Here is a 23,130-nt window from a genome sequence, read left to right as displayed (position 1 = left end):
CAACAAGAGTAAGGGAATGAAGTTACATAAGCCTGTGTGTGTGTGTGTGTGTGTGTGTGTGTGTGTGTGTGTGTGTGTGTGTGTGTGTGTGTGTGTGATTCTTCCCAGCCCTAAAAACTTGAACTTTGAGGGGCAGGATCTCCCTGGCATGGCAGACCGTGGAGGACTGTCTCCGGTGGCGCCTTGGCCAGCCTAGCGCACTTCTCCAAACCTCCTCTCACTGTCCAAGGTGCAGACAAAGAGTCCTTTAGGGCCACTCAACTCCCCTTGGCAAGGCCAGCCCAAGGACGGAGTAATCTTCTTGCACCTCTCCAAGTTCAAGAAATTCACAAACTTGAGCCTAAATAGGGGAGGGGAGAAGGCCATGACAATGACAAGATGACTAGTAGGGACCATGGCCACCACTGCCCAGCCTGTCCTGGGCACTGAGCTACAGTTTCACCCAAACTTGACGTTCACGGGAGAAGGATGGAGGCTCTGTGAGCCTTAAGGAGGCTCGCCCAAGGTCACAGGGCTGGAACGTGCCACAGCTGGGACCAGACCCCACCCCATCTTCCCCACCCCATCCTGTCTGAGTCCAGAATCCATTCCTGGAATCACAACAGACTCATGACATCATGACCTTGGAAGCCAGCTTTATAATCATTTTTGTAGGCCCTGAATATTCCTCAGTAGCCACTTGACAAGCAAATATTGAATGTCAACTGTATGAACTCACTGTGAAATGAGCTGGAGTAAAGGAAGTGCCAGAGTCAAGGTATAGGCAGGTTCTTGGGCCTGAGTGCTTGGGTGAGGGGCAATCCAGGTTGACTTCCTGGAGGAGGTGGCATCTGGCACACACCTTGAAGAACTAGCAGAATGTAGGGAGGCAGGGGGAAGGGAGGTATCTCTACCACTGGGCAAGGTTGCGAGAGTGGCCCCTGAGGACTAAATTTGAGTGTGGCTGCCCCTGGAGACTGCGTCCTCCTGCAGGGACAGAGGAGTATGTCCTGAGAAGTACCTACTGTGTGCCCGGCCCCTGCTAGTCCTAGGGTGAGAGCAATCAAAGTCACCATCCCTCCCTCAGGGAGGCAGTAGAGCATCGTGCAAGGATTGCAGGCAGCTCTGGCGGAGCCCCAGCCCCCTCCGTTGGCCTTCCGAAGCCCCCGTCCCCCTCTGCAAAAGGAAGACCAGGCTGTGGGGATAAATGAGATGAACTGTGTTCCAGACTCTGCTCTTGCCTGGTCAGAGAACACCAAACATTCTTTAATTGGGAGTGCTGGCAACATTACGGGGCTCGGGAAAGACGCTTATCCTGGAGGAGATGCACAGAAGCAAAGGGGGAGCTGGACAGGGCGGGCAGGCAGAAAGCAGGGGAGGCTCCCCGGAGGAGGTGAGGACTGAGTGACAGCAGGAGTCAGCCAGCGCGGGTGGAGCGGGAAGGGGCAGGGAGCGCATTCCTGACTTCGATCTCAGAAGCGTCTCTCCTCTGCGAGGTGACCCTCCACCGAAGCGCAGCGTTTGGAGACTTATTTAGGGTGGGAGCTCGGAACTTTCCTCTCCGGTGTGAAACCTTGGCCACCCTCAAAAAAAGCTAAAGGGGCACTTTCCTCGGATAAAAATAAAACTTGGAGGGGCCCGCAGGAATGGAATACTTTCTTCCTGTGTTTAAATTTCTACGGAAAATCTGACCCGCGTGGCCGCCGCCCCGGCCATAGGCGGGCGCACAGCGCTTATAGCGTTCCTCAAGGCGAAGGCCGCCGGGCGGGCGCCCAGGTCCCGAGGCGGCGCGGGGCCCGGGGGACCCGGCGCGGGGTGGGCGCTCCCGCAGCGCAGCGCGCGCGGGGCCGGGCGGCCGAGGGCAGCGGGCGGAGCGGGAGGCCCGGCCCCCTGCGAGCGCGCGGCGAACGCTGCCTGTCCTCTTGCAGAGGCCGCCGGGGCCGTGGACGGGGAGGGCGCGCCGCCCGGCGGTCCTGGCGCACAGGCGGCCGCGATGAGGGTCAACGAGAAGTACTCGACGCTCCCGGCCGAGGACCGCAGCGTCCACATCATCAACATCTGCGCCATCGAGGACATCGGCTACCTGCCGTCCGAGGGCACGGTGAGTGCGCGCGGCCGCGACCCGGAGGGAGGGCCGCGCACCCGCGCCGCTCCCGGGCCGGCGGGCGGGCCGGGGGCGCCGGGCCGCGGGGCGCGGGCGGGGCACCCACCCGAGCACGTGGGCCCCGCCGCCCAGCGCGGCGCCCCCCGCCCCGCCCCGCCCCGCGTGCCCGCCGGCAGCCGCTTCGCCCGGTGCCGGGAGCCCGAGCCCGAGCGCGCGGTTGGGGCCCCGGGTGGGACGCTCCCTTCCCGTTGGTGCGGGCTAGGGAAGCCGGGGTGGGGGAGGGGAAGCCACTACCCCCGGGAGAGGGTGGCAGCCTCCGGGCCCACCTCGCCACCGCCCTCCGGTCCCAGCCGCGCCCTTCTGGGGTTCGCCCTGTTGGCGTCTCCCTCACCTGTACGTGGCTCGGAGTCCCCGGGAGCGGTGCCGGGCACGGGAGCGCCCCACGCCCGGGGCAGCAGGCGGGCGCCGGGCGGTCAGTTGAGGCTTTCCACGCTAGTCCGATCCCCCGCCGGCGCTCGCGCCTGATCTGGGTGGTAGCCGGGCCAGCGCCTACCTGGCCACGTGGTTGGGGTCCCCGCTACCCTCACCTCTCTCTCTGGGGCCGACCCAGCCGTCATAAGGATCTCTGGAAGTCAAAATATGCCCATGACGGTTTTGGCTTCAAGTTGAAACAAAGTTTGCCTGCAGAGGGGAGCGCTGAGACAAGCAGGGCCCGGGAGCCCCACAACTGGCTGCTCAGTCGGGGTCCAGAGGACACATGCCCCCTTCTCTCTCTTCCCCCAACAGCCATGGCCAAGCACCACCCTCCCCAGGAGATGCTGAGCCCCAAGCCCGGGTTCTGCTCTGCCCCAGCCCAGGACTGCCCTGGCCTGCCTCTGTAGCCTTGGCTGAAGGGCGGTGCATCCAGGGAGGTGTGTTCCAGGGAAGGCAGAGACCCTCAGGCCTGGCACCCCCTCAGGTCACAGCCTGCCTCCGGGGGCCTCTGGGGGCTCCTCTGCAGCTGGGCTCGCACAGAAGTGCAGGGAGCATTAGGGACCAGTGTTGGTGGAGTTCACTTGAAAGCTTCTGGGTCGTGATTTCAGCAAACACTGCGTCCCTGCTGTGTGCTGGGCCATGCCGGATCCTGCCCCCCCCAGCACGCACAGGGGATGAGACAGGGAACCCCACCCATCTGGGGCTTAGGGAGCAGTGGTGGAAGGACAGCGACAAGGGACACTCGCATAGCGATGGGCCATCACTCTGTATTAACTCATTTCTCTCTCCATAACCGTGCGGGGTAAGTGCTGTCACTACAGGTGAAGAAACTGAGGCCAGGAAGGGGCAGATGACCTGTCCCATGTCACCCACCTGCTGGGAGGAGAGATAGGAGGGGCCAGGACACAAGCAGGCAGCCATAGACAGCCTGCAGGAGGAATGGACCTTCTGGAGGAGGAGGAGAGAGTTACACCCTCAGTGGGGTGGGGTGGGGCTTTTCCCACAAAGAAATCGCATATTTGAAGGCCACAAGGTGGGACTGTGGAGACACCAGTTAGGAGGCATAAGATAATGGCAGCCAAGGAAGTGGAGAGAGACAGACGTTCTGGAGGTAGACCAGATTCAACTTGATAATGAATTGGTTGTGAGCTAAAAAAAAAAATGAGCCCTTAACAAATGGCCCCTGGGTTCAGGCATTTCAGTTCGGGGATCTGTTGCCTATCCTGATCCAGCAAGTGTCGGCTCCCCAAACTCTGGTGGGGGCCATGAAGTCCGCAGAGAGGCAGCCTGGCCCTCCATTCAAGCTCTTCCCAATCCAGAACAAGCAGACAAGCCCAGGTGAGACCAGTGACCCTTATTCTGCACATAACTCTTGCTGTGGACAGGCTTCGGGTGTGACAGGTTTGGAGGCCTGGGAGTCAGAGACACTGGCTGCAGGAAAGAGAGAGAGCTGAGCAGCATCCCACCAGAGAACTGGCCAAAGATGGGCTGGAAGCAGCAGCTCCGGGAGCTGGGGGACCCTGTGCAGGGCAGGCAGTGTGCCGGCGAGAGCCTCCAAGGGCATCCCCGGCACAGCTCAAGCCAATAATTGTTGCTCAGTCATTACCTTGAGTCACCCAGCAAAGGCGACTCTGAGCACGCAGAGGCCAGAGGGCGTGGACTGCGTTTCATAGCGTTCCTATCCGGTTCCCAGACATGCATCCCATGCTGTACAGTGTCAGCGTCATTTTCGTGGCCCCTCCCACGCAGGCTGTGGTTTCCAGTCTCTGTCTCTGTGCCTCTCTTCCCTCTGTCATTCCCAAGTTCAGGGGTAGAAGTCATTTCATTGTTTCTGTAAAAAGAGGTATCAGAAATGACTCAGAGGCTAGGGCCAGATTGGATGCAATTTATTTCACTAAGTTTTCTTTGTGTTAGTCTTTGAGTGTTTCTACTTTCTTCCTCTAAACTGATGGCTGTTCGTAGCCCAGGATCTGTGTCCCAGCAAGCCCAGACACCCCAGAGACAGGCACCTGATGCTGGCATCTGCCTCCTTGCAAGATAAGAGCACGTCCTCCTTATCTGCTATTGGAGACGGTCTGTTTATAGATTATGGAATTTGCCCAATAGTCATAAACTGATACATAGTCCTAGTGATTTAATTTTTAAAAATTTTTGGAATGGAAGTGAAGGTGAAGGGTGATGTTCCCTTCTGAGCTGAAATTTAAAGAATTTCAAAATGGAAAGAAATTTTCCAGGTCCCGGATTTCATTTTCCCCATTTTTGGAAAAAGTGAATGCGGGAGATTCCCTTAGAATGATTGAGATTTGCCCTGACTTTGGCTCTCTCACAGAAATGTGTGAACTCGGCTTCTGGGGCTCCAGCTCCAGGTAAGAAGCCACATTAAAGAGTGTACCAGGTCCCAGTCCAGCGACTAAGGTGTGGACACAGGGGCCCATCCGTTCTCATCCGCCCTTTTCTCAGAGTCGGGAGGGAGTTTGGAGAGGCAGGGCTGCACCAGTGTAGACTGCCCTCTCGCTGTCCGTGGTTCTTGAGTCAGGGCACACCTGCTGTGAAGGGGACCTCTGTCCCCTGACATCTTCCCACATAACCTCAGGGAGCCATTTTCCACCTTCCTTGGGGCAGCTTGGGGTTAATCTTCAAAATATGTTCAATTCCTCCATCACACTTTGTCCTCACACGAATCCTGTTACCTAAGTTGAAGAGATGTTTTTGTCCCCATCTCGCAGATAGAAAAACTGAGGCTCGGAGCTAGAGAGTGTAGTGTTTAAGTTCTGGCCTGGGTGGCTCTCAGCTTCAGTATCCTTGATCTGGTGGTCCCTACTGGTCACCATGTGCAAAACCCACACCTCCATCACTCACTCACGCACAGATGCATTCATTCCAGCACCGTGCATCCAGTGACGACCGTTAAAAAGATAAATGAGAAATCGCTCGTCCTGAGCAAAGGTGCACCAAGGGGTCACCTGTCCCTTTCTTAAGGATAGAGAAAGGACATTTTGAAGCTTTCCCCAGCCTTAGGAAGTTATGCACACAGTCTAACCCACATCTCTCCTACTGCAAGGTAAATCTTTGCCTTTTTGTCCTGTCCTGTGCAAGAAAAGCACCCACCCTACTCCTCTGTGGAAGGGCCCTGGAGAGTCACATGGCCACCACAGCAGCCTCTGTGGTCCCTGCCATGTATCTACCTTGCCAGCTCCCTCTCAGCCCCGCTCAGAATTGTTCTCCAGACCCTGAGTCTTCCCAACCCTGGAGAGCGCACTAGGAAGACAGCCCACACTTTCTATTCAAAGCTTGCTAACCCCCTATACTTATCCAGGTAGGATCACCCCCAATGTATAAAACCAAGACGTAGCAGACAAAGCAGCCTGCCCAGGATCACACAACAAATCAGTGCCGGACCAGGCCTGGGGGCAGGATCTGGGACTCACACCAGTGCTCGTTGCTGCCTCCTGCTGGCAGTGCCACCAGCCCCCTTTTGTAACTTCAAAATCTAGATTTGGCACTGGCGCCATCTTTAATTTGTGGTCCACTTTGACCATGGGATTATTTTCCCCTGTTCTCCCCTAGTTCTTTATTTGTGCTGTGTCTCAGTTTCCAATTAGAGCAAACTTCTGTTGGGGATTCAGCATCGGCCAGGTCCTGTCGTAAACCCTTTACGTGTGTTAACATGCTTAATTCTTCCAACAACTCTTCCCCACTGAGCTGGTCTTCAGAGGAAAGCAGAGGACATGCACTCGTCAGGCTCTGTGCTGTCGCTCCCCCAGATGGTGGGAGATGTTCAGGGGATGTTTCTACACTCCCAGACTATCAGGCCCTGAAGGTCCTCCACTGGGCCCCCGCGGACAGATAGCTGTTGTTCGGTTTTGAACTTTGTAACCTTTTCCTGTCTCCTGTTGGTGGGGAATTTTCTCCCTGTGTTAATTTCCCTGCGCCCTGACTTGATGGGGTCACTCTGAGCTTCCTTCCTGTTCTCTGAGGGCCTTCTGGTCCCCTTTGCTCAGTGTTCCAGCCAGCCGGGGACATGGCCCGAGCCCACGCCAGGTGTTGAGCCTGCTGTGTGTGTAACAGCTTCTAGAGGGGAGTGTGTTAGGGACAGTCCCAGGCCCGGCCTCAGGGTCCTGCCGCCAGCTGAGGGGCCCCGTGAGTTAAGAGCTTGTGCATGGGCGGCTCTGGGGCAGTCCCAGCACACAGGCTCCGCACTGGCTGGAGAGGCCAGGGACCTCAGATCGTGGAGGACAGGGGAATTTGTCCAGTGCGGGGGAAGCTAGGGAGAATTACAAAGGGCAGGGAAGGAAGGGCGGCAGGTAGGGAGCACAGCACATACAAAGGCAGGGAGAAGGGGCTGAGACGTCCTGGTGCCAGTTAGGCTGGGGGAGGGGAGAGGGAGACGTGGAGGAGGGGGAGAGGAAGCTGGGGAAGGTGTCCAGGCAGGAGACAAGGATGAGCAGTCCAGCCCTCCGGAGCTGTACACGGCCCCTGGCTCCGCTCGGAAGACCTGAGTTCCCCGTTTGGAAAGCAGGGATGAGCCCCTTGTAGAGACGCTGAGTCTGGAGTGCCCGGGATGCTGGCCGCAGGACGTGTACCCTGGCTCCCTGCCCGCCCGGAGACCGCTTGTCCACCTGGCTCTGACCACCCCCCCGCCCTCTTACCCCGCCCAGCAGCAGCTTCGTCCCCAAGCACTGGCCAGAGTCTCCACCCTCCCAGGCAGCCTTTGGGGCTGGGTCTTCTGCCCACTCCCCTGCGAGGGGAGGCACCACCTCTCGCCACCAGCTGATTGTGACTCTGCATTTCCCTGACCTTCCTGCGATATTCAGGAGAATGAGCACCTGCCTTTGGCACCAGGGTAGAGGGCAGGGAGATAAGATGGCCCCCGGGCACCCGTCCTGGAGTTAGAGGGAGCGTCCACCCAGCCCCAGCGTTCTTTTAACTCAGTTCCTCCTCTGGCTGCCAGTAGGGTCAGCTTCTATTATCCACCCATTTTACAGAGGCAGAAACTGAGGCCCAGAGCAGGTAGAGTATCTCCCCAGGACTCATAGCTGGAGAGGGACTGAGCCCAGACTTGCCTAAAGCCCACTGTACCCTGACCTTACCTGTGGTTCTGGGAGCGGTGGGGGCAGAACTGAGGCTCAGCTGGACGGCCACTCTCTCCCTAACGGTGTCCTTATGGCACCAGGGGCAGAGCAAATCACTGGGGCACCTGGGCAGCATGAGTTGACCGCTTCGCCCACATGAGCCTCAACTTCCTCCAGGTCAAGTAGCCCTATTTATAGCGGCCCTCGTGCGGGGCCTCAGAGGATGTGCCCGTGCCGAGAAAGAGTGTTGCCCTACGTCCCTGTTACCGTCGGGCTTGGGGGGGTGCACCCTGGGTGTGCAGACAGGATTCCAGGCTGGGCTCAGCCCACCTGCTCTATAACCTCGGGGCCCCCTCCCCTCACTGGGCCTCAGTCTCCCCCCGACAAGATGAGACGGACAACTCTTTTGCGCCTCTCCCGCCACATTGTAACACGACCGCCAAAGATGCTGCCGTTGTCCCTGGCGCTGTCCCAGGCTGGGCAGGGCTGGGCCTCCTCCTCCCGTCAGAGCCCCCAGCCCTCCCGGTGCCGCCCACCTGCCCACACAGGTGTGGCCCTGCGCCCTCGGCCCCCGGGCAGCTCTGAGGCCCCTGAGCGGTATGGACTTGCTTGTGAGACTACTTCCAGCATGGTTTTATTTCTTTTCTCTTATTTCCAGCGGCGAGCTGGCTGGTGAGCCTAGCTGCCTTCAACTACCAGCCACATCCCATGAGAGTTCTAGAAACCGAGTGTGGCTTTAGCAGAAGCCATGCATCGAGGCCCCTGTGTGCAGGCCCGAACTTGTAACCTGCTGCCCCCAACTCCTACCTCCCTGGAGATGCAGGCAGATAAGGAAACCAAGGCAGGGCTGTGTGTGCGGGGGCCGGCCCTGTCACCCCTTCTATCAGCCGCCACCCTCCGTCCCCCAGCTCATTCTGGCCCCTGAGGCCACCTCCCATGCAAACTGCTGAACTAGGATCTGCTCTGGGGAGAACCCAGACTCACACACACTGGTCGCCCAGCCCCAACCACACAGCGAGTTAGTGGCAGAGGCGGCACCAGGAACCCGGCCGGGCGTGGGCCATTTCGGGCCATGTTCACTGGCCATCAGATGTTGAGATGTGTGGGCGCAGAACCGGAGCTCAGCTCTGCTCTGCCTGGGCCCCTGGGGGCCCATGTGAGAGCACTCCCTGGGGCTTGGCCTCGCAGAGTTGACGCCCGGTTGCAGCAGCCTGCTCCCCCCCCGCCCCAGCCAGCCTGCCCTCGCTCCGCAGGCTTCCACGTGCTGAGTGGCCCGCTTGGCATCCTCAGCTGTGGTCAGCAGCAACGCCTCCTTCTGAATGTCAGCTGCACGAAGGCAGGGCCTTCCGCAGTGCCTGCCCCGGCCGGCCTGGCCAAGCGTTACTGGAAGGAGTCGGGGAGCGAGTGGGTGGCGCACTTGGCCGCTTGACAGCGAGTGGGTTTCATCCTCTCCCCCCCGCAGCTGCTGAACTCGCTATCCGTGGACCCCGACGCCGAGTGCAAGTACGGCCTGTACTTCCGGGACGGCCGGCGCAAGGTGGACTACATCCTGGTGTACCATCACAAGAGGGGCTCGGGCAGCAGGACCCTGGCCAGGAGGGTCCAGCACGGAGATGCCGGCCCGGCAGCCCGCGGCGGCAGGCAGGACCAGCCCCTCCCCGGGAAGGCGGGCCCGGTGGGAGCGGCGGAGCCCGAGCCCCCGCTGGACTACCACGAGGACGACAAGCGGTTCCGCAGGGAGGAGTACGAGGGGAACCTGGTGGAGGCCGGGCTGGAGCTGGAGCGGGACGAGGACGTAAGTGCCCACCGCCTTCTCCCGGGCGGGCGCACGCGATGGGCCGTTTTCAGGAGGTGGTGTGGCACGTTGCTCAGCGTTCACCCGTTCTTAGGAAAATGCTGACGCTTTTCTGGTTAAGGGTGGGGACCCTGATCCTAGGCCCCACCCCCACTTCTGCCCTGGGGGCGGGGCTGGCCGTCTCAGGAAGGTCAAGGCACTTCCCTCTCTGGTCAGTACCCCCTCCCCGGGAAGATGTGCCCGTTTGATGGACGGAGGACCCAGCTCTCCTGGGAGTCTCCCTGCCGGTTGACCTTGGCTTCTCGGGGCCTCAGTTTCTCCGTCTGTCAAACGAAGAGGTGGTCTGGCTGATCCCTGGGGGCCCTGGCACGCTGAGATGCCGTGATTGCAATGCTGTTTCTAGACGGAGCTCCTCTTTTTGGCAAAGCCTGGGAACCTTTCTAAGCGAAGGTTTTCTGGGGAGATCAGAAGGTGGGCTGGCCTGGCTGTGGCTGGCCTGGGGGCAGAAGGCACAGCCGTGTTGGGAGAGGCAACCTTGGCGGCCCTTGGTGGCCCTGGGGATCGCGGCTCAAGCCCTCAGCTTCTCAGTGGGTTTGCTGAGGCTCCCTCGCCGACTCCTTGACTTCTCTGTGCGCGTGGCGTTGGGGGGCTTCCTTCCATGAACACAGGGGAGTCAGGGTGAGGCCCCCAGCCTGTGGAACCGTCACCGTGCGTATTAACCAAGAGTCAGCAGCAGTCTTTGCAGCGCAGCAGGAGCAGAAAAAGCAGTCAGCATGTCAGCGCAGGGCCCCGTGAGTCCACAATCAAGTTCACGACAGATGTTAGCGTCCGTCTGCCGTTTCCTCAGTGAGAAGCGCTGTGTCCCTAAGTAACGAGCGCTTCGAGTCCAGAGATGAGGCGGGTCTGGGGGACTTAGATGAGAAAGCGAGTCAGTTAGGGAGCCCGCGTGAACACTGTGTCACAAGCTGATGTGACTTCCCTTGAAAATCAGCAGGCCTCTTTCTGCCTTGCCCTGGGGGTCGAGGGGCCCTGTGCTCGGCAGGGACCATCCCTCTGGGTGGTGTGCACCTGCGGGGCTGTGGCGGCCTGGCGGGCGTTGGTGAGTTCTGCTGTAGGGTTGGTTCCCGCTGGAGTGGCCAGGGCATGAGGGGCCTTAAAGGTTGTGACTGTCAGGAAGCCAAGATGGTTCCTGACAAGGGTGCAGAGAGCCCATATGCCTGACACGGAGGGCGGCAGCTGCAGGCAGGGGTGTGCTGGTCCTTCGCAGTTTTCTGTCTCTCTTTGTCTTAGACCTGAGCCGGTTCCACTCAAAAGAGAGCAGTCAATTCTCACTGACTTTTCGCAGTCCCGCCAGGCCAGCCCCGCAGCTGTTTGTCTGAAAAATATGGCTACTATGCAAGTCATCCGTCAGAGACAGGCGAGCCTAGGGGTGCTGGGAGGCAGAGACCTCCCCAACGAGCTGTGACCTGGGCTCTGTGCTCCGTGTGCCTTGTCTGTTCAGCAAGGGATTTACCCTCTGTCCCTGCTACTCTTCCCTGTGTGCAACCTTCAAAGCTCACGTTTGCAAGGACCACCACCTCCCCGAGGTCTGGAAATTCACACTGATCCCGGCCAGACCCCAGGCCCTCCACCGGGCCTTTGCAAGCCTTCCTGGGCTGCTTAGGCCTCAGTTTCCCCATGTGTCAAACGAGATAACGGCAGTATTTACATCACTGGGTTATTGTGAAGCGCTTCACCCCGAATCTGACGCTCAGGAACTTCTTACTGGCTGGTGTTAATATTCGATCACGTATTATTGTTCATGTGGAAATGGAAAAGCAGAGCTCACAGAGGAGAGAGAAGGGCCTTTCCAAGTCCAGTCACATGCCACGTACGTAGTGTCCTTTTAAAACCTTCGTTTTCTCTATCATGGCTTTGAAATAAAATGTAAACATAGAGACATTGGTCACTGTCACCAGAGAAGGTCGAGTTGTCCAGATAAGCAGCGAGGATTCTGCACCCAGTTCCAACGTGTGTGGGTGGTTCCCCCCACCCCCTAGCCGTCCTCGGACACCAGCTGGGTGCTCTTCAGCTTCACTCACTTTGACCACTAAGTATCTGGACCAGACGGCACAGGGTAGGGCTCAGGCCGACAGGCGCCCCAGCCCCTTCAGCCAGCATTTGTGAGCCCCAGTGTGCTTCTGACCCGCTGGCTACAGTTCAGAGGTTTCAACCGTTTGGGGTTCGATTAGTTTGCTAGAGCGGCTCACAGAACTCAGAGAAACATGGTACTTACTAGATCATCTGGTTTATTATGAAAGTATGTAACTCAGGAACACTCAGATGGAAGAGATGCTCAGGGCAAGGTGTAGGGAGTGGGTGCGGAGCTCCCAGGTCCCCTCTGAGCACCAGTCCCCCCAAATCTGCCATGTTCGCTGACCCATAAGCTCTCCAGACCCTGTTCTTTTGGGTCTTTATGGAGGATTTATTACGCGGGCACATCTGATTAAATCATTGGCTATCGGTGATTGGTTCAACCTGCAGCCCTTCTCCCCAACCCAGACATCTCAGGTGGGACTGGAAGTTCCACCCTCTAGTCATGTGGTTGGTTCCCCTGGCAACCAGCCCCAATTCCTTTGGAAAGGAGGTACTTTCCAAAAGGTCACCTCACTCACATAACAAGAGGCACCTTTCTCGCCATCCTCACTTAGGAAATTCCTAGAGTTTTAGGAGCTCTGTCCCAGGACTAGAAGACAGAGACCAGAAATACATTTCTCTGCATGCTCAGCATGCACGAGGTCCTGGGCTTAATCCCGGTACCTCCACCGGGAAAAACACAAACTTTAATAGAAAATATATATATATGTATTTCTTATTGTAAGTCACTAGATCCCAGTGACCCAAAATTTCGTCCACTGTTTGGCTCTCCAGCTTAAAAGCCTTCCCAGCAGCTGACTGGGCCTTTTTTTTAACGGAGACGTTGCTCTGGCATAGACTAGACAGCTCAGGGGTTCAAAGCAGCCGACCTCCAGCTGGAGCCTCAGAGCACCACCGCGCACCCCGGGCCCCGGGTTCCTGAACGCCCCTCGAGATGACCCAGGCCAGGGCTGCTGGGAGAGCTCCGTCCACGGCGGCCAGGCGCTTCCACCCGCTCCTCGGAGGCCCGAGTCTCTTCAGAGGCCGGCTGGGGTGTGGGGCCAGGCCAGCGGGTGTGTGCGGGCCCCTGCCAGCGAGATTAGCAGGAGGACCGCTGCCTGTTTCTTTCCGGGGAGAGACGCTTGGCCAATGACTCACTCCCGGGGAGGGGAGGGGAGAGGTGCTCGGGTTACAAGGCATGAAAGGGTTTGCAGTTTGGGGAACAAGATCACCTGAGAGAGCCCAGTCCTGCAACCTTACGCACTTTGAAGCACAATTTGGGGCTTCTGTGCTTTTACCTGGAGAGAGAAGTCCATGGAATCCCATCAAATAGGCAAACACTCAGCAATCCCTAAAAGGTGAAGATTCGTTGCTCTAGAGCGGAGTCTCTGAACTTCAGCACTGCCGACTTTGATGTTAACCGCATCCCCAAAATGCAGCCAAAAATGTCCCCAGACATCACCAATGTCCCCGGCGGGCCGATATTGAGAGCCTCCTTTAAAGGCTGGATGGGAGTGTTGACTGAAATATAATCACACAACGTGAGAGCTGTGGATTAAGCTGTGTTTGGGGGCAAGATGAGGACTGTAGCCCCGGAGACAGCCTCCCAGAGAGCTCTGAGGAGCTGTTCCTGAGAGGCAGGGGGAGCACTCAGCATTACATGTGATTTCAGCGAAGGGGGCATGTGCAGCCGAGCACACACGCAGGCAGAAGGCTGCTGCTGGTCACAAGGAGCAGATGTCACCATTAATGTAAGTTTTAGTGCTTTTCTAGATATGAGGAGATGCAAGAATTGGGGTCATAAAATCTCCTGAAAATGCCTAACTATCTGAAGGCCTATTCGGCCCGTTGTCCCAGAGCACAGGGCGACTCATTCCTGACCCCCAGCCTGCGCTCCTCCCCAGGAGCGCTGGGGGTCAGCGGCCGCAGCGGCTTGTGATTTAATCCAAGCAGAGGCAGATGGCAAGTGCCGATTTTCAGTTAGCAGGAGCAAAAGGAAAGAGGGGGCGAGAGAAATGAAGGGAAGATAAACAAGGCCTCCGGGCGCAGGAGAGCCCCTTTGAGCTGCCTGCGCTCACCGGCGGCCCAGAGGTACACGACCTGCCTGTGTTCCCCTGGGGGCCGGCGAATGTGTGAGGCTGGACCGCTCCTGGGCAGAGCGGGCCCCTGTGTGCAGGGCGAGCCTTTCTCCCGAGTCAGGAGGTTTCCTGTCGTGAAGACATCCCATGATGGCTAGTGGAAGACCAGCCTGGCCGAGGGCACAGGGGGGGCAGCTCTTGGGGACACGTAACAGTGAGTGTCCTGGGGCCGCCGGCATAAATGACCACAGACTGGGGGGCTGCCAACAACACAAATTGATTCTCTCCCAGTTCTGGGGGCCTGAAGTCCAAAATCAAGCTGTCAGCAGGGCCGTGCTGCCTCCCAAGGCTCTAGGGGAGGGTCCCGCACACTTCTTCCAGCCCTGGGGGCCCCAGGCCCTCCTGGGCAGCGGCCACATCCCTCCCGCCTCTGCCTCATCCTTACTCGGCCTGCTCCTCCGTGTGCCTCCACGTGCCTCCCCTCTTCTTGTAAGGACGCCAGTCATTCTGTTTAAGACCCGCCCTAACCCGGCATAACCTTATCTTGATTTCTTCTGCAAAGACTGTTCCCAAGTAAGGTCCCATTCACAGACACCGGAGTAAGGATGTGGACATCTCTTTGGGGAGCACTGTTCACCCCACTACAAGCTGAGACTCCACACACGGGGGTTATCTCAGGAGCAGGGTGGCTCAGGGACCCTAGGGGTACAGCTAGGGGGGCCATGGCTTCTGGTTGGAGGGCAGAGCAGGGCAGGTGGTGTGGCCCAGGGGAGCCCAAGCCTTGGCCTGGCCGCCTCAGGGCAGGGCCTGGGATGCGCACAGGAGCCCCGGTTCCCGTCCAGATGCAGTCTGGGGCCCCGCAGGTCTGGGCGGCCCCGCCCTTGCCTTTCTAACCTGCTCCCAGAGCACAGGAACCTGCTGGCGCTGGACCATGCTTTGAGGTGCGAGGCGTGTGCTGACCTGTTCCCCCACGAGCCATCAGAAACATCCCCTGGGAAGGACCCCTAGTGTCCCCGCAAAAGCCCCTGATCCACTGTTCAGTGCCCCAGAGGTCACCCCAGACAGAGACCCTCCACACTGGGTACCCTGGGCTGAGAGCCCTTGGAGAGGGGCTTGGAGAGGGTCTGGAAGAAAGGTGCTCACATAGGACGGATAGAGGTTGAAACTGGCCGACAGGCTCTGACCACGGGTCCCTCATTGCACCCCAGCCTCCCTGGGCACTGTGGGCTCAGGGGAACTCAGGTTGAAAATTGCTTCCCCAGACTCCAGCCAGAGAGGGGCCCTGGGTGTCACGATGGGGTCTGGCGCCTTGATCCGGAGGATGGCCCCTGGAGTCGGCTTCACATGTGAGGGTCCAAGAGGGTCCCACGTCAGAGACCCCCCGGGACAGCATGCATAGTAGGAAATGAGGAGGAGAAAGGTCACTGAGGCAGGAGGCCCAGGCCTTCCTTCTCAGGGAGAGCCTCTCCCTCCCCTCCCCGCCACCTCCAGCAGCCCTGGGGTCAGCATCCAGGGTTCCCATTAAACTGACAAGAGCAGTTTGTGGCCAAAATGTTCCCTTGCAACTAAAACCCATCAGCATTTTTCAGGTCTGGCCTCCAAGCCTGGACGTTATTTATGTCCAATGGTCACGCCAAGAAGGCCACACACTGAAGTCCGGGCTGTGCGCTGGGGGTGTCCGAGGCCTGCACTGCCCTGAAGTTGAACCTGACCCGGCTTTGGCAGCGTTATTAAGGCCGCAGACACAGGAACCCCGTAAAGTCAGTGTGCTCTCATGGCACAGCCGGGGGCTCCTCTCGGCGCCCCGGGCTGGCGGGCCGCTGCTTCTCCGCGGTCCTCAGGGCCGGTGTCGGTCTCGGCCGCATCTGTTTCCCATCTTTGTGGATGTTGTTTTGGAAAAGCCGGTGAGGAGCTGACCGCGGGAGGATGGGTGCTGCTTCTGCACTGGGACGTGCAGTCAGGCGGCGAGGATGCGGCCTCCGAGCTCCCGGTGAGGGTTGGTCCCTGCCCAGCCACTTCCTAGCTGAGCAGCCTCGGGCAAGTGGCTTCCCCTCTCTGGACGTCAGTTTCCCTGTCTGTAGAATGGAGATGAGGGCACTTCCTTCCTCCTGGAGTGGTGGGCAGGGAGGGGGACGTGGCCCTTGCAGTTTTCACCTGAGGCCAGGGACTTGTCAGTTTGGAAGCAAGCCCCCACCCAACCCCGTGCGGGTGCCCTAACCCACCGCCCTAACCCATCGGGGGCACAGGAATCAGATCCCTTTACAGAGGGAGGAACCAAGGGTCTGTAAGGAAGGAGGAAGGAGACCAAGACCCCCAAGCCTGAGGGGCAGGGCGAGCACTTGAAGCCGGGTCCTGGCTCCTAACCTTGTGTGCTTTGCCCTGAACCATATGGTCTGCAGCCCCCCATTCCCACCCCGAGGCTTAGCACCGCCACCATGGGCCTCTCCCACAATAGGATGTTAGGGGCCTCTAGTCTGGTCCTGAAGCTGTCATTTCTTCATTCATAATTCCACCATTACACATTCATTTCTTTGGCCCTGAAGATCTTATGTCTCTTGAGTCTTAAGGGCTGGAATTTTATACACCTCAGCAGACTTTCTTTGGGCCTGTGTTGGTTTTGTGGAAGCACACTTGTCATAAAGTGAATTCTGGACGTTTTTTATTAAGTCACATCTTTAAAGTCCCCCAAAGACAGCTCTGCCTGGGTCCCAGGCGGTTGGGCTGAAATCTGCGTCCCGCTGGCTGCAGTTCTGACATCCGCTTGTGTCTCTAGGCCGGCGGTGGGCCCGAGTCAGCTCTCTCTGCCTCATCAGGGATCCTGCCTGCCGGTGTTAACCCTTTGGGAGCTTGACCTAGGCGGTGGTGGGAGTAGTGACGCCAGGGAAATCGGCAAATACTCAGCTACAGATCTGGGTTGTTTTTTTCCCTCCTGGAGAGGACCCCGCTGCTCCACCCCTACGTGTCTCCCTTTCCCTGGAGACATCAGGTGTCTTCAAACGTGTCTGTTGAATTTCCAGTTCTCGTCATGATAGTCTTTTATTTCGGGAAGTTCAGTTTGGCTCTGGTCCAAGTTGGCTGTGTCCATTTTTAATAGTTTCCTGTCCTTTGCAGAACCTTTCTGTCTTGAGGTTGGTTTCTCTGGACGAGGTGAGCATAGCTGACGTGGTAGCTATCTGATCCTTTGAGAGTCCCAGGCTGAGGGAGTCCCTTCTGATGGTTCCCCTCCAGCTGTCTCCTGTCCTGGTGGGCCTGCACTCTTGCCCACTGGCCACCACCCTGACATAGCCCGTGGTGGGCACTCAAGTCGGGAAGGAAGGTGCCCTTGTCTTTGGCACTTGCATTCATCACACATCTTGAGGCCATTACAGATAGAACCACTCTGAACCGAGGTCACGGGCTGAGGTGCCTGGACCTTCTGGGGCCATGGCCTTTGGGACCAGAACTTCTTGGGGTGGTTCCCATCCCTCCTTCTCCCGCTCAGCTCGGTACCAGGACTGCCTTCCTTGCAACTCCCGGGGTTGGAGGAGGGAGCCCTTTGTCTGAGTGTCATCTCGAGGGGGCCTGGCTCATTGGGGCTCCTCTCTTAGACTCCCCATCTTGGGTGGGCCTGGGGCGGAAACCTCCGTCTCCCCTCCAGCCCACGTGACTGCATCAGTAGAAGCCCCGGGGACAGCATGGTCACTCCTCTGGCCTTCTCAGCTCTTCAGCAACTCTAAGGCCATGACATTTATTTTATTTATTTTTTTGTCCAGCATTTTTTGTTTTCTGTGGGAGGGTGAGTAATCTCCCCGCCGGTCATAGAAGCAGGACTGTGAATGAAAACTTACCATTTATTCCTTCAACAAGCCAGGCCCTGGGGTCCAGACCCCGTCCCGAGGACTGGAGGTGAAGCTGCCCCCACCAGTCCCGCCTCCTCGCCTCCCATGGAGACCACATTCTGGGTCCTGGCTCACAGGAGGCGAGTGTACCATGTCTAGGATGGTGGGGAAGGCCTGGTGGCCCCGGCGCATCACGTGATCGTGCCCGAGGGACCGGAAGCCACTCCTCCTGGGCAGTGCAGATGTGGTCAGCAGTAACCACGCCGTGGGAAATGCCAGTCAGCGGGCGACCTCTCCCTGCAGACCCACGCCCTGCGGCTGAGCGCATTCCCGTCCCTTCTGGGAGCCGACCGGGTGGAGGGTGGGTGTGAGCCTGTCAGGGTCAGCCCCGGGGAACGCTCCCGGCCTGCACCCTTGTCCACATGTGTCCGCACAAAGAATACCCGCCAGTGGTTGGGGAGAGGCGCATGGGAGCATCCCTGGCTGCGCACAGTAGGTGATCAGCAGGGACTGCCCTCTCTTTATGGCCCACTCAGCAAATATTGAGCACCTACTCCGTGCCAGGTGCTCTCTCCATCCCAGGGACACATTGGTCAGCCAAACAGATCCGGCCCCAGAACCAGCATTCCAGCTCACCTCCGTGCCGGTGCCAACACCGCCAAAAACGAGCCTGGTCGTAAGGGACTGACCTGGGAGGTGGCCCCAGATGTCATGTGCCTAGAAAACTCATTCGAGGAAGAGAACATGAACCCCCCCAGAGGGCAGCCCTGGGTGCTGGGAGGCTATCCAGGGACAGTGGTGTCCTCACTGGGGCTGAGGACGCAGAGGGCAGAGGGAGGGGGAGGTTGACCAGGCCCCTGTGGTGGTCAAGGGCCCAGCCCAGGTCTCCCACCTGGGCTCCAGGGCTTCCTGTGCCCAGCTGTGGCCAGGAACCGTCTTCCTATGCTTCATAGGAGCAGCATCCTGTGTGTGCAGCTCAGCCCTGGCCCATGGTCAGGCAGGAGTCACCAGGAGCGGGCTGTGCACCGTGAGGACACAGTCAGGGGAAACCCTCCTTGTGGCCCGTGACCCCAGGCCTAAGCACTCAGGATCCCTAATACCCTGATTTCAGTACAGCTGCTCTCCAGGGCGGGCGACAGCTCCGCGGATCACGGTGGGCTGGGGAGATACTCTGCCCAGGAGCCCTCTGGGTGCTGAGGGCATCCAGGGAGAGCCCATGCTCGGCCTTGCTGATGCCAGCCTTCCAGCAATCTCCGAGCCCACGCTTCAGACAGGGTGGGTGGCCGTGAGCGCGCACTGGAAGCCACGGTCCACCTGTGACTTAGCGCGAGCAGGCTCAGGTGGCCGTGGCGGGGAGGGGTTCCCAGCATCCTCGCGTGCCGCGAGTGCCCCGTGGGGATGTCGGTGCTTGTTTTGTTTGTGATTTTCTTCCTCAGAAAAGGAAAATGCCAAGAGCAGCTGTGGTGAGGGCTCCATTTTTGCGAGTGGGGCTGGGAGTGGAGGTTTAACCCCATTTAGTTCATGCTGAGGGAGCAACCTTGGCCCGACCCTGCTCCCCTGGTGGCCAGCATTCTGGGGGCCCCGATCCTGCCCCTCCCAGAGCCCTTGGCCTGGCCCTCCCTACGCCCACGCTGTGGCTCGCAGCCCCGACAGTTCTGTGGCCTCCAGATTTCCCACACAAGGGACCAGAGTCGGAGGCAACCCACTGCTCCGGGGCATCGGCTGGGGGAGGGGACCCGGCATCTCCTGGTTTCTTCCGACTGCCGCCAGGCCAGGCACCAAGGTTTAAAACATCACAAATGTGTCCTTGTCAAACCGGTCCCACGACCCCTTCCTCCAGTGCTGCCAGATGTTTTCCTGGGAGGGACCCCGCTGCTCACGTCAACAGCGGAATGTGTTTTCCCAGGGAGGCCGGCTCAGCCCTGGTCCCTGACCACCGTCGGGAGAATCTCCATTGACTCAGAAGAATGTATTTTGGGTCTTTGCGTGTGGGTGAGCCCTGTGCACCAGAATAAACCTAAACTGTAACAGGAAAGATGAGTTCGGCTGCACAGGGCTGCCCATGGTCCTTTCTTCCTGCTCAGGGGTCCCCACAGGCTGGCCCCATGCCCGCAAGTCACCAGGACTGGAGGCAGCACTGACTTCTGTTTGATCTCAGTGCCCCAAGGGCTTCCTGGGGCTGCAGAGGGCTTTAAGCTTCTTGGCCAAAGGAGTCCGCGCAGATGTGATCTCCGCTGCCTGGGGCGGGGAGAGGCGGGGTAGCCTCTCCTGCACTGGAATCTCCCGCCAGCCAGGGGGCCCGGCAGGGACGCTAGCAGCACCAGGGATTCCCCCAACTGTGACTTTGTATTGCAAAGATCTGCAGATGAGGAAGAGGGAGGCTCAGAGAGGTGGAGTCACTTGCCAGAGATAACAAAGGTGCGGGCCAGGACTCCAACCCAGGCCACCCAATTCATGGCTTCCCCCGGTGGCCACCCTACCTGCCCCTTGGGGGCAGTGGGAGGATCTGGACTCCCCTTGCCCAAGCCCCCAGGGCTGCCCGCTCTAGTCCACGCTGAGATGCACCCGATCCCAAGCCCATGCACTGCGTCCCCCAACCCTGGACCGTCAAGTCAGGCTCCAGGTTCCCCAGAGGTGTGCCCTACACCAGCACACCTCTGAGTCTTGCCCATCCGGTCCCTGTGCCTGAGCGCCCTGGTCCTGGCTGTCTCCTTGAAGCAGCCTCTCTTGGACCCCTGCTTTTTTGACGCCTCCAACCGCTTAAATAAGCCCCCTGCACCAAGCCCCGCGGTGCTCTCACGTGCCATTTCATGATGAGCATCGTGCGGCTCCTGGAACCTGCGCGTGACCTTATTCAGAAGAAGGTCTTTGCAGATGTAAGGTACTGATCTCTGGATGAGATCATCCTGGATTAATGTGGACCCTAAAATCCAATGACAGGTGTCCTTAGAAGAGAAGGGAGGGGGAGACTGGAAACCCAGAGCCACACAGGGGAGTAGGCGTGTGCAGATGGAGGCAGAGGTTGGGGTGGTGTGGCCACAAACCCGGGACACCTGGGGTCCCCAGGAGCTGAAACGGGTGTCAGCCACACCTCCCTTCCTTGGCCTGGTTCCCTTCTGCCAGGACCCCCAGAGTTGTGGAAAAGTGAGGTGGGGCCTCCACCTGGGGGCCCAGCGTGGGCTCCAAGCCCCTGGGTGCCCTCGAGAAGCCTGGTGGACCACAGACCCCACTGCCTTGGAGCCCCTCTGTCTCGGAGAACATCATGTTTCTTTGCTTTTTGTTACGACGGGACACCCCAGTTATCTCGGGGTGATGGGGGAGGCTGCTGGGGTTACACATGCCTTCAGTGGGGGAACGTGCTATTGGCGCCTTAATGCCATTCATAGATGAAGGGGGTCTCTGAAACTTGAACTGCAGGGGAGACAAAGAAATAGAAAAGTAGAGTTGTTGGGTCTTGTCGGATCTCACCCACGATTAGCAGTGTGGACTCAGGGCGGCACAGCCTGCGTGTGAACACCGGCTCCCACACCTGCCGGCTGCACGCTGCCTGCCGGGCCCTGACTTTCCACCCCAGCTTCAACGAGGAGTAATTGACACATATAATTGTGTATGTTTAAAGTCTGCACTGTGATGACTCGGTAAACATAGGCATCGTGGAATAATTACCCAGATCAAGATAATTAACACATCCATCACCACACACAGTTAACTGTGTGTGTGTGTGTCGAGAACGCTTAAGATCGCTCACCACCTTCCGAGTATACAATGTCGTATCATTAACTGCAGTCACATGCTGTTCGTCACATCCTCAAAACTAAATCCTTCAACTGAAAGTTGGTACCTCTGACCGATGTCTCCCCACTCCCAGCCCCCAGCCCCTAGCAACCACCATTCTACTCTGTTTCTATGTTTGTGTGTTTGCTTTGGTGGGGGACATAATTAAGTTTTTTTATTGATTTATTTTGTAACGGGGGTACAGGGGACTGAACCCAGGACCTTGTGCATGCTAAGTGCACGCTCTGCCACTGAGCTATACCCTCCCCCTCTCTGTTTCTATGAAATCAGCTTTTTCAGTTGTTGTTCTATATATGTGATACCATACGATACTTGCCCCTCTCTGTTTGACTCGTTTCATTTAGCATAACGTCCTCCAGGTTCATCCATGTTGTCACAAGTGGCAGGATTCCCTCCTTTTTGTGGCTGAGTAATATTCCACTGTGCATATCTACCACAGTCTTGATCTGGTCGTCTGTCGAGGGACCGTTAGGCTGTGTCTGTATCTTGGCTATTGTGAATAACATTGCAGTAAACCTGGGGGAGCAGACATCTCTCCAAGATCCTGATTTCATTTCCTTTGGCTAAATACCCAGACATGGGATGGCTGGATCATATATGGTAGCTCTAGTTTTAATTTTCTGAGGAACCCAGGCAGTGACTTCATCTCGCCGAGCCTCACTGTTCCCATCCGTGAAGGGGCCAGTGGTCCTGCCTTTCCCTCAAGCTAACTGGAGTCCATTCCCTCGAAGCTCTTGGCTTGTGCTGCCCCTGGGTGGGCAGCACTCAGTGACCCTCAGCTGCTCAATCCTGTCAATCAGACATGCCGGACCAGAGAGAAGTGACTCGTCCAATGTCATGGCAGTTCAGCGGGGGAGCTGGACCTGAACATGGGCCTGCCGTCGAGCCGGCTCACATTAGGAGAAGGCAGTGCAGAGCAGGGAACCCAGGGGATGGGCTGCGTGCAGGCAGAGGTGTGTCCTGACCCCACGGAGACGCCCAGAGGGGACCATCTTTACCATCACCTCCTCACCCCTGCCTGACGGGTCCCGAGTACACCCACTCGGCTGAAGGGCCTGCCTGGGCTCTCTATCATGAAAGGGCTTTTGTGGCCCAGGCTGCTTTAGGGACCCTCGACTAACCCCCTTGAGAACTTCCCAGGCCTTGTGGAGTCTGGGCCTCCCTCCAGGCCCGCCCCTCCCTGGCTCTGCATCAGTCCTACAAGACTGGGGGAGCCCACTCACCTCCGAGCTTCCCCGTGCCGTCCGGAAGGAGGGGATCCCAGTGGTGCCTCAGCACATCAGAGGAGCCAGGAGGTGATGGCCGGCTGCTGTCCCCAAAGGTGAGAGTGGTTTTCAGCCCCACGCACCTGCTCGCTGACAAAGGACTTCTCTCCTCTTTCCAGACGAAAATTCATGGGGTTGGATTTGTAAAGATCCACGCGCCTTGGAATGTGCTGTGCAGGGAGGCTGAGTTTTTGAAACTGAAGATGCCGACAAAGAAGGTTGGTGCTGGTGTCTACCCCAGATGGTCCCTGGGTCTGGGTTTTGCAGACACCCAGCGGGAAAACGTCAGGAGGGTCTGAATTGTTATGAAAGTCTGATCCCCGGCCCCCACCCCAGGAGGGCAGAGAGTGTTACCCGGCCCCACAGAGGGGCCCAAACAGAGGGGCCCAGGACCATCTCCTAAACACAGACACGGTGAAGCTTCCTGCTCTGGCTTTTCATACTCAGTATTTCCGTGCATTCATCAGACCCATTTTAATTACGCTTCCTAGCTTGCTGGGCTGCTGCTTCTTAATCTCTGAAAACTTCAGGCTGAGAAGCGGTCTGACAGTGTTTCTGCCTGAGCTTAGCGAGACGTTGGGGTCTCCTTTACCACGCGGAGAGGAGAGCCGGAGGGGTGAGGCTGTTCTGGGCAG

The 23,130-nt window shown here is 58.3% G+C and overlaps 1 protein-coding gene across 1 annotated transcript in view; it reads left to right on the top strand.

Moving 5' to 3' along the window:
* The window catches only part of ANO1 (anoctamin 1), a 133,107-nt gene that overhangs the window by 51,542 nt on the left and 58,435 nt on the right, over positions 1 to 23,130 (top strand). Inside the window, exons 2-4 of the mRNA XM_064492026.1 lie at positions 1,908 to 2,080; positions 9,092 to 9,424; positions 22,615 to 22,713. Coding sequence (XP_064348096.1) covers positions 1,908 to 2,080; positions 9,092 to 9,424; positions 22,615 to 22,713 — 605 coding nt within the window. The remainder of the gene's footprint in view (positions 1 to 1,907; positions 2,081 to 9,091; positions 9,425 to 22,614; positions 22,714 to 23,130) is intronic.

This window comes from Camelus dromedarius, chromosome 12, assembly GCF_036321535.1.
Source record: "Camelus dromedarius isolate mCamDro1 chromosome 12, mCamDro1.pat, whole genome shotgun sequence".
In the NCBI taxonomy this organism is placed as follows: domain Eukaryota; kingdom Metazoa; phylum Chordata; class Mammalia; order Artiodactyla; family Camelidae; genus Camelus; species Camelus dromedarius.
The sequence above is the reverse complement of the archived record's forward strand: the minus strand, read 5'-3'. Positions and strand labels throughout refer to the sequence as shown.